This window comes from Periophthalmus magnuspinnatus, chromosome 17, assembly GCF_009829125.3.
Source record: "Periophthalmus magnuspinnatus isolate fPerMag1 chromosome 17, fPerMag1.2.pri, whole genome shotgun sequence".
In the NCBI taxonomy this organism is placed as follows: domain Eukaryota; kingdom Metazoa; phylum Chordata; class Actinopteri; order Gobiiformes; family Gobiidae; genus Periophthalmus; species Periophthalmus magnuspinnatus.
The window spans coordinates 20,151,640-20,166,467 of record NC_047142.1 but is presented as its reverse complement, the minus strand read 5'-3'; the positions used below and the strand labels follow the sequence as shown (position 1 = coordinate 20,166,467).

The window sequence follows — 14,828 nt, the reverse complement described above, 5'->3', positions numbered from 1 at the left end:
TAAAAACATTTCTTTCTACATCATATATAATGGGAAAAATATATACATTTTTACTATTACAATAATGAAAAAAAATAAGTTGCTATATTTTGGTTGTCAGTCTGGTTGGTCAAAATAATGAAGACAATTTAATTCAAAATATATAATTATAGTGTATGTTATTAGCATCAGTGAATAACAACACGTGACTATGGTAGTAAGTCGTTCTATTTAGATCGTGATTTTTGTTTCTAACCTCCACTTATACTTAAAGGTCATAATTTCATTTGCAGATTTTTTTTTCTTAGTGGTTTGTTCTAAATAAGTAAAATGCAGAGACACAGTAAGATTTTCTATAACCAACAAGAATGTGAAAAGTTGAAAATACAAAATGCAGCTATTGTCTATTGCTGTTATTTTAATGTTATGTTTTGTGCACACTTGGGTCGATCAGGTGTGTTAAGCTTTATTTATGTTGATTAGTATGTTTAAATTATTGATCTTTATTACCTTTGGTTGTCTGGTAATTGACCAGCAGCGTTTCAATGTGGAGATATTGAGATGCACGTAATAATAGTAATAACAATAATACTACATCAGTGAATTAGAAATTACCCGAAGACTTTATTCTGTTGTTTGATTCAAAATAAAGCGCGCTATGTAATGTTTCTGTTTGGATTTCGCTGTTATTGTTTTGCCTGGAATCTCCCACATCTTCTATTTCAGGCTTGCCTCACCACAGATCTGGCCTCCAGCTTGATCTTTTGGTGTTATCTGCTTGTTTCCATAGTGGTAGACAAGATTTATAGCATACTGTGGAGCATTCTAGGCAAAGCAATGACATCTCAATCTGAAAAATTACATGGTTAACCTTGAAATTCTGTATCTCGCCAAATTACAATATTGTAATCTGCCTATTTGAGCTGTCAGAGCATCTATAGACAAGTCGTAGCAACCGATATACAATTAAATAAATGTTTATAAAATAAAATAAATAAATAATAAAAAAAATATTTATAAAGAGAAATTCATATCTTCTATCATATTCTAATTCATTGACGTAGTGTTTCGACTGGACACAATCTTGTACCAACTATTCCTTGTTTTAGAGTGATATGTGGAATAACACAAGATCCACTTTTTTTTTTTTTTTTTGCAGTTTTGTATTCAAATGTGTATCTCCATGTGACGGGAAAAACACTTGAGATGGAACCAAGAGCTTAAGTTGAGAGATTTCTGTTGTAGGAAAGTGGCTTGTTAAGACCATGGGGTGCTCGCTAGCTTGAATGTGTGTGTATGTATTTGGTTGTGTAGTGGATCACAGCAGCCAACCAAGTATCAAAACCCAACGCACTTTGACTAAGCTGCACCAGAGATATAAGTTTGCTATAGTCGGCACATGTCCCCGTTTGTGCGATAGGCGAGAAGAGTATGCAAGAGTTCAACATGTACCTCTATCTTATATGCTCACATGTATTTCACTAGTGCTTGGATTCACATCTGGTATTTGCATTAAGATTAGTTTTAGTGAGAAAAAAAACACATTTTACAATTTTTTTGTGCCTTTTCAGATTGGACCCTCACTGGATGCATTTTTTAGGTTTAATTCGTTGACTGGGTAATCTATTTAACTAATGTACGGCTGTTTTGGTTCATTTTGGTCATACATTTACTGAAGAATTAAACATATATACATCTTTAAATGTACTGTTACACAATAAAAAATAAAATGCGTACAATTTAGATAATTCTCTATGGTCTAATCCAGGTTTAGTTCCAGGTTTGATGTGCTGTAAGAGAGAATGCACCCTAAAAAAACTCCAATTTACACCTTGACCCACCAGTTGAAAATCCAAGCAATGGAGTGACTATTTAAATATGTTAATTATCTGTTGGTACTATGTGGGTATTTTGAAATCTAGTGTTTTGAGGTAATCGTGTGCATGATCCTAATCCTTTCCAGAGAAGGGGAAGAGTCACTGTTTTATTGTGTAGAAACAAACAGGAAATACTTGACTGAGTACAGGAAGCTGTTCAAAGTGCTTTATTGAATATATGTATGTGACAATGGGCACATGGTAAAAGTTAACGATGTCGATGAGATGAGCGAAGTGCAAGATGAAATTATTCAGGAAGCACAATTTGTAATAATGATGACAGCTAAAGCTTTGTTTGCATCGCCACTATAGGTCGATAATATTTAATTTATTGGTTCACTTATTAGCTCCAATGTAGAGCTCTTGGAAAAGTGATAAGAAACCACTGCAGTGTACGGTCGGACCACGTCTTTCACTGAAATTGCTGTTTGCCGAAAAGTAACCAAGACTTGTACTAAACTAGAACTGAGCTAGGACTTTGGACTAATGCTAAAACCGGTCTAACAGTGAAGACTAACCAGAAATTAAACCAGGGTCTTTAAAAGTGCACTATGTAATTTCTGTGGTGATGCTGTCTCCATGGAGATGTTATTGTTGCTTTGTCTATAATGTTCCACAGTGACATCAACCACATCAAACTTGCATATTTGTTAAATACGCCCAAAATACATGGTGTTACCTCTCCACAGACCTGATTTAGATTGGTGGTATCAGCTGCTCGTCTCCATGCACATCCACAGGTTTAAGCACGTGGCAGAACCTCCACCAGAAAGGTTACACAGTGCACATTTAACCAGGGCTGATCTTATATTCAACCAGAGTAAACTTATGTACCACAACAAGTCTAAACCAGGAGAAATCTGTGTCTAAACCAGGTTCAAACACGGTCTAAAATTAGCAGTAGCGTTGTATCTTAACTTGCAGTGGTTTCTTATGTCACTCTCCGGGGCTGACGTTTTAGTTTTATGCGTCTTGATCTAATAACGTGCTTCATTTTGTTTGCCTGCTTGTTACATATGAAGTCTAAATATCTATGAAGTTTAGTGAAGTAGTGTTATCTTCAAATTAACAAAAGGATTTCCATTCTTTCTATGAAAGTGAAGCATCTTGTGTGGACACATCACACTCATCTTCTATAATCCTGGGAACACGGTATATATTCTAATCTATTACCAATAATCGTTTTGTTTTCACTGCTGTACGTTAGCAGTCTACTGTATATGCTGATTTCACCTTTGTCTTTTGTTTCTTATCGTATTTTATTTTATGGGACTTTTATTTTATTTTGTTAGAAGATGATGCTTGCTGTTTGATTGTGTCTGAATACCTTAATTGTATGCTGTGTTGATTTGTAAACATGTGGTTTGAAGTATGTAAAAATGATCAAAACATTATTGTAAGAAGAGACCAATGACCTAAAGCTAACAATTTGGTCATATTTGTATTAAATAAACTTTCTAAATGAAGCCAGCTGTTGATTTCTTGGAACAGATTCTAGCTATTACTTTTCTAATTGGTCTGTGACGGGGGAAAACCCAGGGTGAAATGGTAAACACAAACAACACTTGACACACTCTGTAAAGAATTTTGACTAAACAAATATGATGCTTGTATTTTAACAGTGAACGAAGAACCTACAGGACACTCACCTTACCTATGTGATGTCATTCCACCTTATGACAGCTGCTACAGAAGTATCTTACAGCCGCCACCGCAAAGAGAGTGAATGAATAACGCATGAGATTGTAAAACAACTTTTGAGTGCATGGTAAGCATAGTATAATTTGCACTAAACAAATCTAAAAATAATCCAATCCACTTAAGTTTTATAGCAGATTTTACAAACAAAGGCCGTTTCCAAGTGGATATTTTGAGCGTTTCTTTAATTTTGCTGTAAAGTTTGGGCATTTAGTATGAAGCAGTCGTATTTTTAATTTGGCTTTCAAGTAATAAATTCAAAAGTTGTCCAGGATGTTTTTAAAAGCCAGTGTCTTGTAAGTGGAAGGCCTACCAAAGAAGATCAGTAAAGTGGCTCTTTGTCTTTTAGCCCCGTCTGCAGAGCTTGTTTAAAAGCCTGAGCAGCTAAACTATATTTACGACTTGATGTAATACGGTTTGTAAATGTAGTCCAACAATGCGGTTTTCCATAGTTTATTTTTTACATCAAAATAACACTCTTTTGCATTTGTTTGTCTCAGAAAAATAAACATTTAAAACATTATAAAGCATTATTAACACAGTGGAAGAAGCCCATTGAGTGTCATTACTTCCTGTTTCCAACTAGAGCCCAGAGTCGCTGAGCACCGCCGGAGGAGAAGCACAGTCTATCACAGGTTATTTTATGCACATTTTTAAATCATTTTATCATTTTTTTAAGCAATATCAGTGGTTTTGAATGTCAGATTGCAGAAAACAAATTCAAAACGTTTTACTGTTGCGTACTTTGAACCAGCACAGACTGTTAATGAGCTCTGAATGATTATGAACTTTTTATGTCACTAAAACAGTAATCTAAAGGTGCACTATGTAACTTTTCAGGTGGAGGACTTGCCACTTTCTTGTCTTCATGTAAATATTATCACTTTACCCAGAATGTTCCACAGTAGATGCTACAAGGCCAAGCTACAGGTCAGATCTCTGAACTGGTGACCCCACAGTAACAATGCATGTTTTTATTTGTTTTATTTGGCAATGGAAACATCTCTAGTTAAGATAAATAAGTTTGATGCAATATGTGGAACATTTTGAGCAAAGCATGGAGACAAGCAGGTTACATAATTCACCTTTAAAATCGAATAAATATATTTGGCAAAGGTGGAAAAGGGATAACACAATTTGTCCTTTTTATTTTATTTTTCATTTTCATATATTGAGTGCAGGAATGGAGATCAAATTCAATCTTATGCTCAAGTTGAATTGATAACTTCACAAATGATCTATCACAGGAGACCGTCCCTCCGAAGCATACTGTCTAGCACTTATCGAAATGGAATAAAATGGAAACTCTGACCACTAGATGTTCCAAAAATTGACCATTTACCGCGCGTCTCACTTTTATGGGCAAGATTTGGCATTTTTTGCATTTACAAGCAGTATTTTTCTTTCACAAAATAAACTTTTTTGTATATTAATTTATAAACACGACACATTTACAATACAGTAGGTACAAAAAGGTTATCCAATATATTAGGCACAAATCCTGCTTTGTCGCTACAGGTGTAAAGTAAATACATTTTAACATCAAGAACTGGAGATCTCCACACTCCCATTGGGTGTAATGGTCTCTGCTACATGTCCTCCAGTCCAGTCGCTCCAATTTAAAGGACACATATTATGCAAATTTGCCTTTGTTGAGCTTTTAACCATGTCATACTGTTGTCTCCTCATCAAAAACATACCTGTAATTGTATTTGGGTTCATTCACTCTCTCCATTCACTCTCTTCATTCACTAACCTCTATTAATTGTTCCATTAAACCAAAGTCCTCTTCTCTGAGCACTCAAAAATGGTTTACATTTTACCTGAATTGTTACATCAAAGGTAAAACTCCTGACTTCTGCATGGTTTTTAAGTTCATTAAACCATCACCAAACTCTTTCTGCTGTCACACATGGCTCTATTAGCGTAGCATTCACACTTCATTTATTTATTTTCCCATTCACTCCCATTGTTGAGAGAAGAGGGAGCTCCAATACCTAAATACCTCAACGGAAACAGTGGTGTAGTAGTAGTAGTAGTTTGTGTTTTTCAAAATATATACATTATTTTAGTAAGAACATGTGAAATCCTTACCCCAAGGTGATCGAAAACATGTTTAAGAAAGAATTAAAGCTACAAGAATGCATAATATGTGTCCTTTAAGTCCATAATTGTCCCTTGTTCATTTAACTATGGCTATCTTGTGGCTTGCGGTGCATAGAGAAAAATCGCACTAAATGTCGATAGGACTTCTCTATCCGGCGTTGTCACTAGCTGACCTTTCGTCCGAACCAACCCGACTCGTTCTCCTTTTCTGAGGGGTAGGATGACGCTGAAGGACACCGAACCTCCACAGCCACAGCTCCCCCCGGTGGAAACTCCAGGTACTGCAGGTGACGAGGTCGAAGTTTGAAGTTTTTGGACGCTCCGGTTGGAGACTGAGAGCACCGCCTCGAATTGGTCGCCTGGACTAGCTGTCAGTGAACCGGAGATCAGGTATCGACCGCCCACCGGAACAGTGAAGATCCCTGCAGACCAGATTTACACAAGTCAATAGTTTTTCTAATTTAGGAATGCAATGGATTAAGTTTGTTAGCAGATCGAACACCTCAACTCTCCAGTTTAAAATGCCCAAAAGCAGCACTAAAATTATCCAGTATTAAAAATAGAGTTCCATTCTCAGAAGATAGTTTTACCCCTGCCCAGATATAAAATGATTCTAAAAACAGGAGACAGGTGACTGGTCAGGGGGACGCTAGTGAGTCAGATAGAAGGATGTAGTATGTTATTTTTCCTTCTAAAATTAAAGTTCTACGTAAAGTTCTATGTATCTTCAGTTAACATTTTGTTCCACTCAACACCTCAGATACCATATGGAGAAAGATAGAAGATAGAAGTAAAGGCACTGTAAATGTAATGCCACACAATATGTAAAGACAAGCAATTAATCAAAAAGACTTAAATCACTATAAAGTAACTGTAGCCACTAATCATAATAAACAGGCACATATGCAGGAAACATTTACTAATTCATATGCAATAAACTTATGACCTTCTGGCTTAGGGGCAGAATCATTAAAGAGGGGGTATTACACTTCTATGGGGTTTTAACCGCTAGCACATAACATATTTAAATCACCTTGTTGACTTTTATTGATTTGAAAATGCTAAATTTGCAGTGTAGTAAAAATTTGACAGGAGCTCTGGCTGCGTGCCATACAGTGTGGTAGAGCTGACAGAGGTGCCGTGGCGCTGTGGATTAAATCTGGTGGATTTTATTTTTGCCGAACTCAAGCCCTGTCTCTTAATAAATAGTTATTGAGTGAACACGTGATCTTGCGCGTGCAGCTTCAAAGGCTGTGACCCCAACAGCACAGAAAAGCCTCCGGTTCAAGTGTGACTGTCACTCTGCAGCTAAAACCGGTTCAACACGGGAGTCGCAGCTGGACCAGGTGCAGTTTGAGCGAGGCCTGATGTAACTAATCCACAGTGTATCAGGTTTGTAAAGCTGTAGTGCATTGCGTCGTATCCTGCTTTTGTATATTTATGGAAAATTGTCGTGTGGGAGGATGGATGACGTAGGCTTGCGGGCTGAGCATTGCACAGAAGCCTACGTCATCCATCGTCACAGCTAACCATAAGAAGGGTTCGGATGGGGCCCGGGAGAGATTGCTAAATTACTCAAACATGCATGGATGACATACAGAGCTACTTCAGGCATGTTTTGATGTGGGAACAATGTAACACGGTAGAAAGCTCCAAAAAGTCAATTTTGCATAATGCCCACTCTTTAACCACTCACCTGGCACCTGGCATAAAACTATTCTAAATCAATATCTAAATTACTGCAGATGATTTGATGGCATATTCAAAGCACTTACTATTATGGCACATTGTCTAGAATTACCAAATCTGATAACACTTTAGTTATCATACAGTTCTTATTCTTTTTGCTGAACAACTGAAATAAAGGCGCTAATATAAACACCATAATTCTTCTTGTACCTGTGTGTGGACTGTAGTGCCCTCCATCGTTCACCAGGACCTTGTTGAAGCGGATCAGACTGAAGTCTCCAAAAACCGGAACCTGAGTGAGGCCAGCGGAGAAGGAGAAGGGCTCAGAGCTGGGGTCCATGGACACTGCAACGAGATCAAGTTTGGTAAGTCTTTTTTATATAAATATTTAGTTCAATTTAGTTTAGTTTCCACAAATTTCACATCTATAGTGTACACCTGAATGAGACATAGAAAAACTGAAAATGTGAACATATGGACACCCGAAAAACCTATTCATGGGTTTCAAAATTATGAAAAATTATATCTTTTGAACATGAAAAAGAAAAATTAACCAGAAACCAATGCATAGGTGACATTTTTAGGGATGTTTCCTATTCAAAAGATATAATGTTGCGTTTTAAATTTTTAATCGCTATAGCAACAAATTTTTCATCATTCTGAAGCTGAAGCTGACACAAGCTGACAGAATGGGGTCTAACATATACCACTGTGCACTGTAAGACACACATTTAAGCAGCTTTACATGATTTTACATGTACTATGCAAACTTATTTTAATATTAATGTTAAATATGAATGTTGACCCCACTATAGGTTTGACGAGAAGCTTTTGAGGAGCAAAACGAGCAGTAGTTAGAGCAGAATATATGTATGCAGGTTTGGCAAGTGCTTTCATCACAGGAATTTCAAATATTGCGTAATTATGATATATTTTTATTAATTTATTTATTATTTAGGTCAATATCCAATAATTCTCGGGGGTATGGGGGAATGAATGTGAATTAAAGAGCAACATGGATGCTCTATTTCTGTTGAGAACGTGGGAAAAATGAATGAAACATTAAAAAAGATCACTATTTGTCACTAGTGTGGTACGTTTTAACTTAGATATACGTTGACATTACCTGGTGATGCTTGATACAACTTGTTCCATGGCTGCTTCACCGCCACAGGAGCTACAAAATACACACAAATGACAGTTTTCTTTAATTAACTAATTTTCTTTATTAGCCTGTTTACATCTCCAAAGCTTAAAATGCTCAGTTCCACCTTGTGATGTTATGAAGCAGTATTTTCAAGTTAATAGCTATCTTTTACCTTTTCAGTAGAGTTTTGCAGTTTGAGAGCTGAAATTATCCAAATTATTGTAGTGAAAGTGTGGGGCTTCTCCTGAGCTACCACATGACATCACAAGATGGAACAGAGTGCTTTCCGTTTGAGCGAAGAACACAGCCTAAACTGATTGAACCAAAACACAACTGAGGTAAGTTTTTGATGAGGAAACAACATTACATAATAAACCCTTTGAACTTTTAGAAACTTGCATCTAAAAGTTATATTTCTCCCCCCGTACTATTTTCTACTTGTTCTAATGGCGTTTCCAAATTACCATCAAAAGTAACATGAAGCAGTAAGCCAAAAACTTTCTTCTAAGTGACTACGGCTCACACAGTCCGCCCCCGCACGAGCTTAAGCGAATGCATCCAGTTCCTTCTGCAAATTATTCACAGCTTTTGCACTTTCTTTTCCCACTGATGGCGTCAAAATGGCCGCCCCAGAACATGCATGCGTCTGTTTAATAATGAAGAGTACCTCGGTGTCCGCTGGTGGGTTGAGGTCTGAGGGCTGCGGGCTGAGGGGGATAACCTGTAAAAGATGGATATAGATACATACTGTTCAGGAGAGGATGTCAAAGTATTTTTAGTTTTAGTTTTTGTGGCATCTGTTAGTGGGTGGGGTACATGAGATACACAGCAAGTAAACATTTCGTCTTCAATGTTGATACAAAAAAATGGCAAGGATACAGATTTTGGCGAATTTGACAATATCCAAATTGTGTTGGGTAATCGTCTTGGGCAGAGGATTTTCAAAACTGCTGTTCTTATTTGGTATTATAGGAAGGGAAGAGCGATGTGCCAAAAAAAATCATGTCACAATTTTCTTAGAGTCTTGACCCTGCTTTAGATTTTATCACGTTTCATGAGAACTTGGTTATTTTTAATTACTTTTAACGAGGTAAGTAAAGCGGTCTTCTTCCTCTGAGGGTTCATGCTTCACTCTGATTGGTTTAATCCATCTGTCACTCACTTGAAGCATAGGCGCCGGCCAATTTATCTCAGATTATTGATGATTATTAAGTAATGCTGCTTATGATAGAAAGAAGTTAAAGTGGAACTAAACTAAACCCACGTTTTTGCCGTTTAACTATGTATATGGTGTTTTAATAGCATTATCTACCGTTTCAAGCCTGTTTTGGTGACTTTAGTGCAATTTGCAGCTTTCTGGTCAAAAACGTGCTGCCTTCAATGGCCTCTGAAATTTCCGGTAGCTGGTGACATCACAAAAGACTGTCCTGACTAGAACGAGGAGTTTCTGATTGCAAACATCATGGTCATAATGTTATGTCAATTGTGTATTATTGTAGACAAAAACCTAAACTAGAAGGAATGGGATAGCAAAGACCTCTACCAGGGCATGTGCCCAATCTTGCAAACAGAGTGCCCAAATAAAACCAGACATATATTATTATTTGTGAACTTAGCAATCAAATTTATTCACTTGCTCCTTTGCCCATCACTAGCTTATCATGCATAACAATAACAATCTATCTATCAATGCATTTAAAACCCTACTTAAACTTTAGCACAGTTTGAACACTCTGAGTTAAAACTTCGGGCCACTGCGAGCTTTGTAATTGTGGTTTTGAGCGACTTGGCTATCGACGCGGCCTATTTGAGAACAATGGGATCTCGTATTGACCAGTCTCAGGGAACCTTGAGATTGATGTGGGCATTTGTGAAGAGGGCCAAAGAGAGGTGTAAAATATCCATTTACAAATACTTTCACAATAAAAGGCCGTATTGTAAGGCCATGATAATGAATGGCATTTTCTATGACATTCTCCGTGTATTTGCGTGACGTAGGTTTGCTTTCAACAGCTGTCGAGTTGACGCAAAACACTGTACCCCTTGTTCTGTTTTTTGTAACATTTCTTAATCCTGTGCAGTTAATTAAAAGCAGGAGAGCATAAGTCAAATTTACTGTAAGCGACAGATGTTTTGAGTCATATAGTGTAGTGGTTTGATGAGTAAATGGCAGTAAAAGTCTAGCATGCGTTGCTAATGAACTACTCATGTGTGTTCAGGCCTGGAGCCGATTAAGTTTAATAAAGAAAAGGCTGAATCTACTGTGGGCATGAAATATGTAGTTTGAGTTGGAGACAGTTTTGAACCATGGCGAGTGTAATAAATTGCTTTAACTTTGTAGATAAGATTAAGAATAATACAGCAATTATAAACATGCCTTAAAACAGGGGATAAATAAATATATAATGGTACCTTTTGGTTTGCTAATGCATTCAAATTGGAATTTCTATTTGATTGCGATTCATTTTATAGCATTATCAGTCACTGAAAACCAAGCTCAATTTTTCATACTTGATAGAACTGCAAAGTGCTCAAGAGGTATTTCATCAAGTCTGAGGCTGATTTCTGACCCTTTGTGGGACGCGTTGGGACGGGTCATTTTTTTACATAAGAAAAATATGTAGGTTATTTTTACTATCGCCTATAAAATATTTTTAAACAAACTAATATTCATCTACATGTGTGATTATGTTTGATAATAAAGTTTTACGTAAGCATGAAACCAGCGCAATTAACCATATAACCTGATCCCCCTTTGTACCGCAGCCAGTTTTAACCATTTGCCGCTGTAAACAGAGCCAAAAAGAAGCAATTTGGACATGGAAGAGTATGTATTATTTTGTTTGGAAAGAAAACTGCAGCTAGTTCATCATATTGACAGATTCACTCCCAATTTGTCTGTTTTCAAGCATGTTTTTTGGTCAAATAAAGCTGCAGTTATTGACATATATTTACAGTGTATTTAATAATTGCAGGTGCAGGTTGGGGCGGGTTGTATAAATAGATTCTGCTGTGCGGGACGGGCTGGGGTGGGCCATAGATCATCAGAAATGCGGTACAGAAAAAAAATCTAGTGGGCATGTTATTGCTTTACCTTGAATGTTCCACAATATGACATTAAACTTATCAATCTTTGAGTATGGCCTCTTTGTAGATAACTTGTAACTTGGGCTGGTGGCTTGTGTCCATAGAGATAAATAGGTTTAATGCAATAATGTGAAACAATCAAGCTAAAGCAATCATATCTCCATGGAGACAGGTGGCACCAAAAAGGTTACATAGTGCACTTTTAAAGTTGCAATTCCCGATGATTTTGTCCTCACCTGGTGCTCCTGCAAAACCAGTGATCGGCGGGCTTCTGCGGCGGGATGAGTCCTCGGACCCTCTCCTCACGGTAACCCTGCGCATGTATCCAGGGGGTCCCGCCTCTCCGGTCTCCACCACGGGACGGATCGGGACCACGGGCTTTACTGGAGATACGGGTTGGGCTGCTGGCTGCTGGGGACTCGAAGGTTGGCTGGGAGCACTGGGCTTGTGGATTGTGGTGGTGGGACGTCCCAGCTGGGTGGGGGTGCGAGGAGGCTGCCTGGGGTTGGTTGGGGGGAGGATGAGAGGGATGTGGATGTGTTTGACTCCACGATTAGAGACGGGAGAAGAGGATGGGCGCTCCGGTCTCAACGTCATACCTGGAAAAGAAACAAGAATGTTCTGTGATCCTTGAGAGTTGGGACAAAATAGTTTTTCACTGTTGTATAAGTTGTTTATATGAATTGGAGTTTTTCATATTTGCAATGGAATTTGGAACAGAAGTGCATTACAAATAGGGCTGGGCATTATGACAAAACAATTCTAACTTTTTCCTTTTGATAGATCTTGATTTTTGATTGAGTTTTACTTTTTCTTTTCAAAAATAACATTAACAACACTTTTAATTACTGCCATTTAATACAAAATTGTCCAAAGTCTGAATTCTGCTCTAAACCAAATGCTCTTTTTGGCTATGGACTGGCTGTAGATCTCTCCATTAAAAAAGCCCTGATGATTAAACATGTCTAAATCAAATTTGATCAATTGTCCAGCCCTAATTGGAAAGGAACTGGTTCTAAGCTAAACAAAAAATAATTGAACAAAATTTTGTTAGAGAAAACAAAAAAAACCAAAACATATATATTTGTCCAATTTTCTCTGTCTGAAATTTCAAAAGAAATTTGTCAAAAGAGGTTTTTCTTCTCTCCCTCTCTCTCCCTCTCTTCTCCTCTGTGAATTCGCATTAACTCATTTTCTTATTGCATCCAAATTTGACTTCACTCGGTGCATACCTCTAAGCTTCACTCTTTAGCAGTACAAACCTATGCTCTACACATCAGACTGGCTCTATATTTGAAACCAGAACAATTGACTGTTATCCAGTGAAGCCCTGGGGCTGGTGAGATAATATAATGTCTATGTCCTGAGGAAAAACCACCAAAATAATAATTACACTTTTTATATTGTCCCAGGTGTCAGCACAAGGTGTTCATGTGTCACTTGTCACATTTAACACTTCATATTGAATAGTTCTGTTCCTAAAGTGGTTTTGTGCTATTTTTAAAACCAGTGGGTACATTTGGGTCTGAGCAGTCGGGGCGCATGTCCCAGTATTACAGTAATGCACTGAGGCAGGCAATTAAATAAAGGAAATGTTCACTTAACGCAGCTGGTGGTGTAGTTACACAGAGGTAAAGGATATATTATGTTATATGAGACCACTTGGGGCAATGCAAGGAAAATTAGACTTCTTAATAACCATATTTTTTATCAATTAAATTGTCGACTCTTGTATAATTGACAATAATAGCACTTGCAAATGTAGTAACATTCTTCTAAGGCAATAAAGCAAGACAATCAAGAATACTCTCATGTCCCTATAGTCCAGGGATTCCCAAACTTTTCAGGCCTGGACCCCTCAAATATCTAAGCAAATAACTAGGGCTGCATCAGTAAATGCCTGCCCCTTACTTTACAGCAATTGTGAAGCTTAAGCCTACACAACCTTGTGTTACAAACAATAACTTGCATGGTTTGGAAAAAAAAAATCGAACTGCAATTTATTTTTCTGACAAGTACTCCGATTAGATTTGCTTAAAAAGTGGATTCTGTTAAGAATACACACTGGAAACAACTCCAGGAGCATCAACATGTGAGAGAAGACAAAAAACTGATAAACTAATACAAGAATTACATGAATTTCAGAATATGTTTGTAGGTAACTACAGGGCTGTGTTTAAGGGGACATTTTTGACACGAGGCTGTATTATCTTATGTCCCTGTCTGACCAGTACCCTTATCTGACCAGTGCACCTGTTTGACTAATGTAAGAATGTACATTTTGTGTATTAAATGCACTGCACATCTGTAGAGCTGTCATATGTCCCTCACATGGTTTCTAGTTGCAAAATGACAATTCCATATGTTACGGCCCCAGACCTCCAACTCCTACAGACATATGTGTGGTTCCTGCTGCTGATCCTTGTTTCTGTATACAAGCGTTGAACCAATAGACCTCCCCTGTGACTGGCACATTGCTCGCAAGCTAGCACCTGATTGGCTCCTGGGTCATATGTGTTGATTGGTGCGACACCCTAGAGCTTGGCCACTCCTGGGCCTTCACCTGCAGCTGCCACACCTTAAAAGGACCTGCCTCTTGCCACTCCTTGCTGCTGGGTTCTGTCAGTGAACTACATGCCAACTTTGTTCTGTGGCTCTTGTGTTGTTTTTGTGCCTTTGTAAATTGAGACACTTGTTCTTTGACCAGTTTTGAGACTGGGTTGTTTTGTGTTATTGTAATTTCTGTACTTTTGGTTTTTAGTTATATTGAAACTACTCTGTTAAAAGCCTCTTTTTGTTAGTTTTTACTTTAATAGTCAATAAATTCTAACTTTAGTTATACAATTTTTTCATCATTGTTTACTTCCCCTGTCTGTAGCTGAGCTGGATGGTAACAACATAGATAAAAATACTGGACACTCAGCTGCAAACCTGAGGTGTAGGGGTAGGACATAGCCCAGAAACAGTCCTGTTTGTACAGACAGGGTGTCAATACAGTCCAATATATATATATATACAAATATGAATAAACTATGTAGATCTAGATTTCTATAATTTGACTCCAAATGGTTCATTATGCATTAAATATGTCAGTAAAAATAAATATATTAATTTGCAATGTGGTTTGTATAAAAAGTAACATTATTTAATTGTTATCAACTAAATATTGATGTCCACACCATGTTTGCTTGCCTTCCCATAAAAGCCACTGCACGCCAGTGACAGATGCTATGAGTGTAAATATG

At 37.5% G+C, this 14,828-nt stretch overlaps 1 protein-coding gene across 1 annotated transcript in view; it reads right to left on the bottom strand.

Moving 5' to 3' along the window:
* Nucleotides 1-3,996: 3,996 nt before the first annotated feature.
* The window catches only part of emilin2a (elastin microfibril interfacer 2a), a 31,103-nt gene continuing 20,271 nt past the window's right edge, over nucleotides 3,997-14,828 (bottom strand). Inside the window, exons 5-9 of the mRNA XM_033982731.2 lie at nucleotides 11,820-12,182; nucleotides 9,164-9,217; nucleotides 8,476-8,526; nucleotides 7,560-7,694; nucleotides 3,997-6,082 (exon numbers count right to left, since the gene is read on the bottom strand). Of these exons, the coding sequence (XP_033838622.1) occupies nucleotides 5,751-6,082; nucleotides 7,560-7,694; nucleotides 8,476-8,526; nucleotides 9,164-9,217; nucleotides 11,820-12,182 (935 nt within the window). The 3' untranslated portion in view covers nucleotides 3,997-5,750. The remainder of the gene's footprint in view (nucleotides 6,083-7,559; nucleotides 7,695-8,475; nucleotides 8,527-9,163; nucleotides 9,218-11,819; nucleotides 12,183-14,828) is intronic.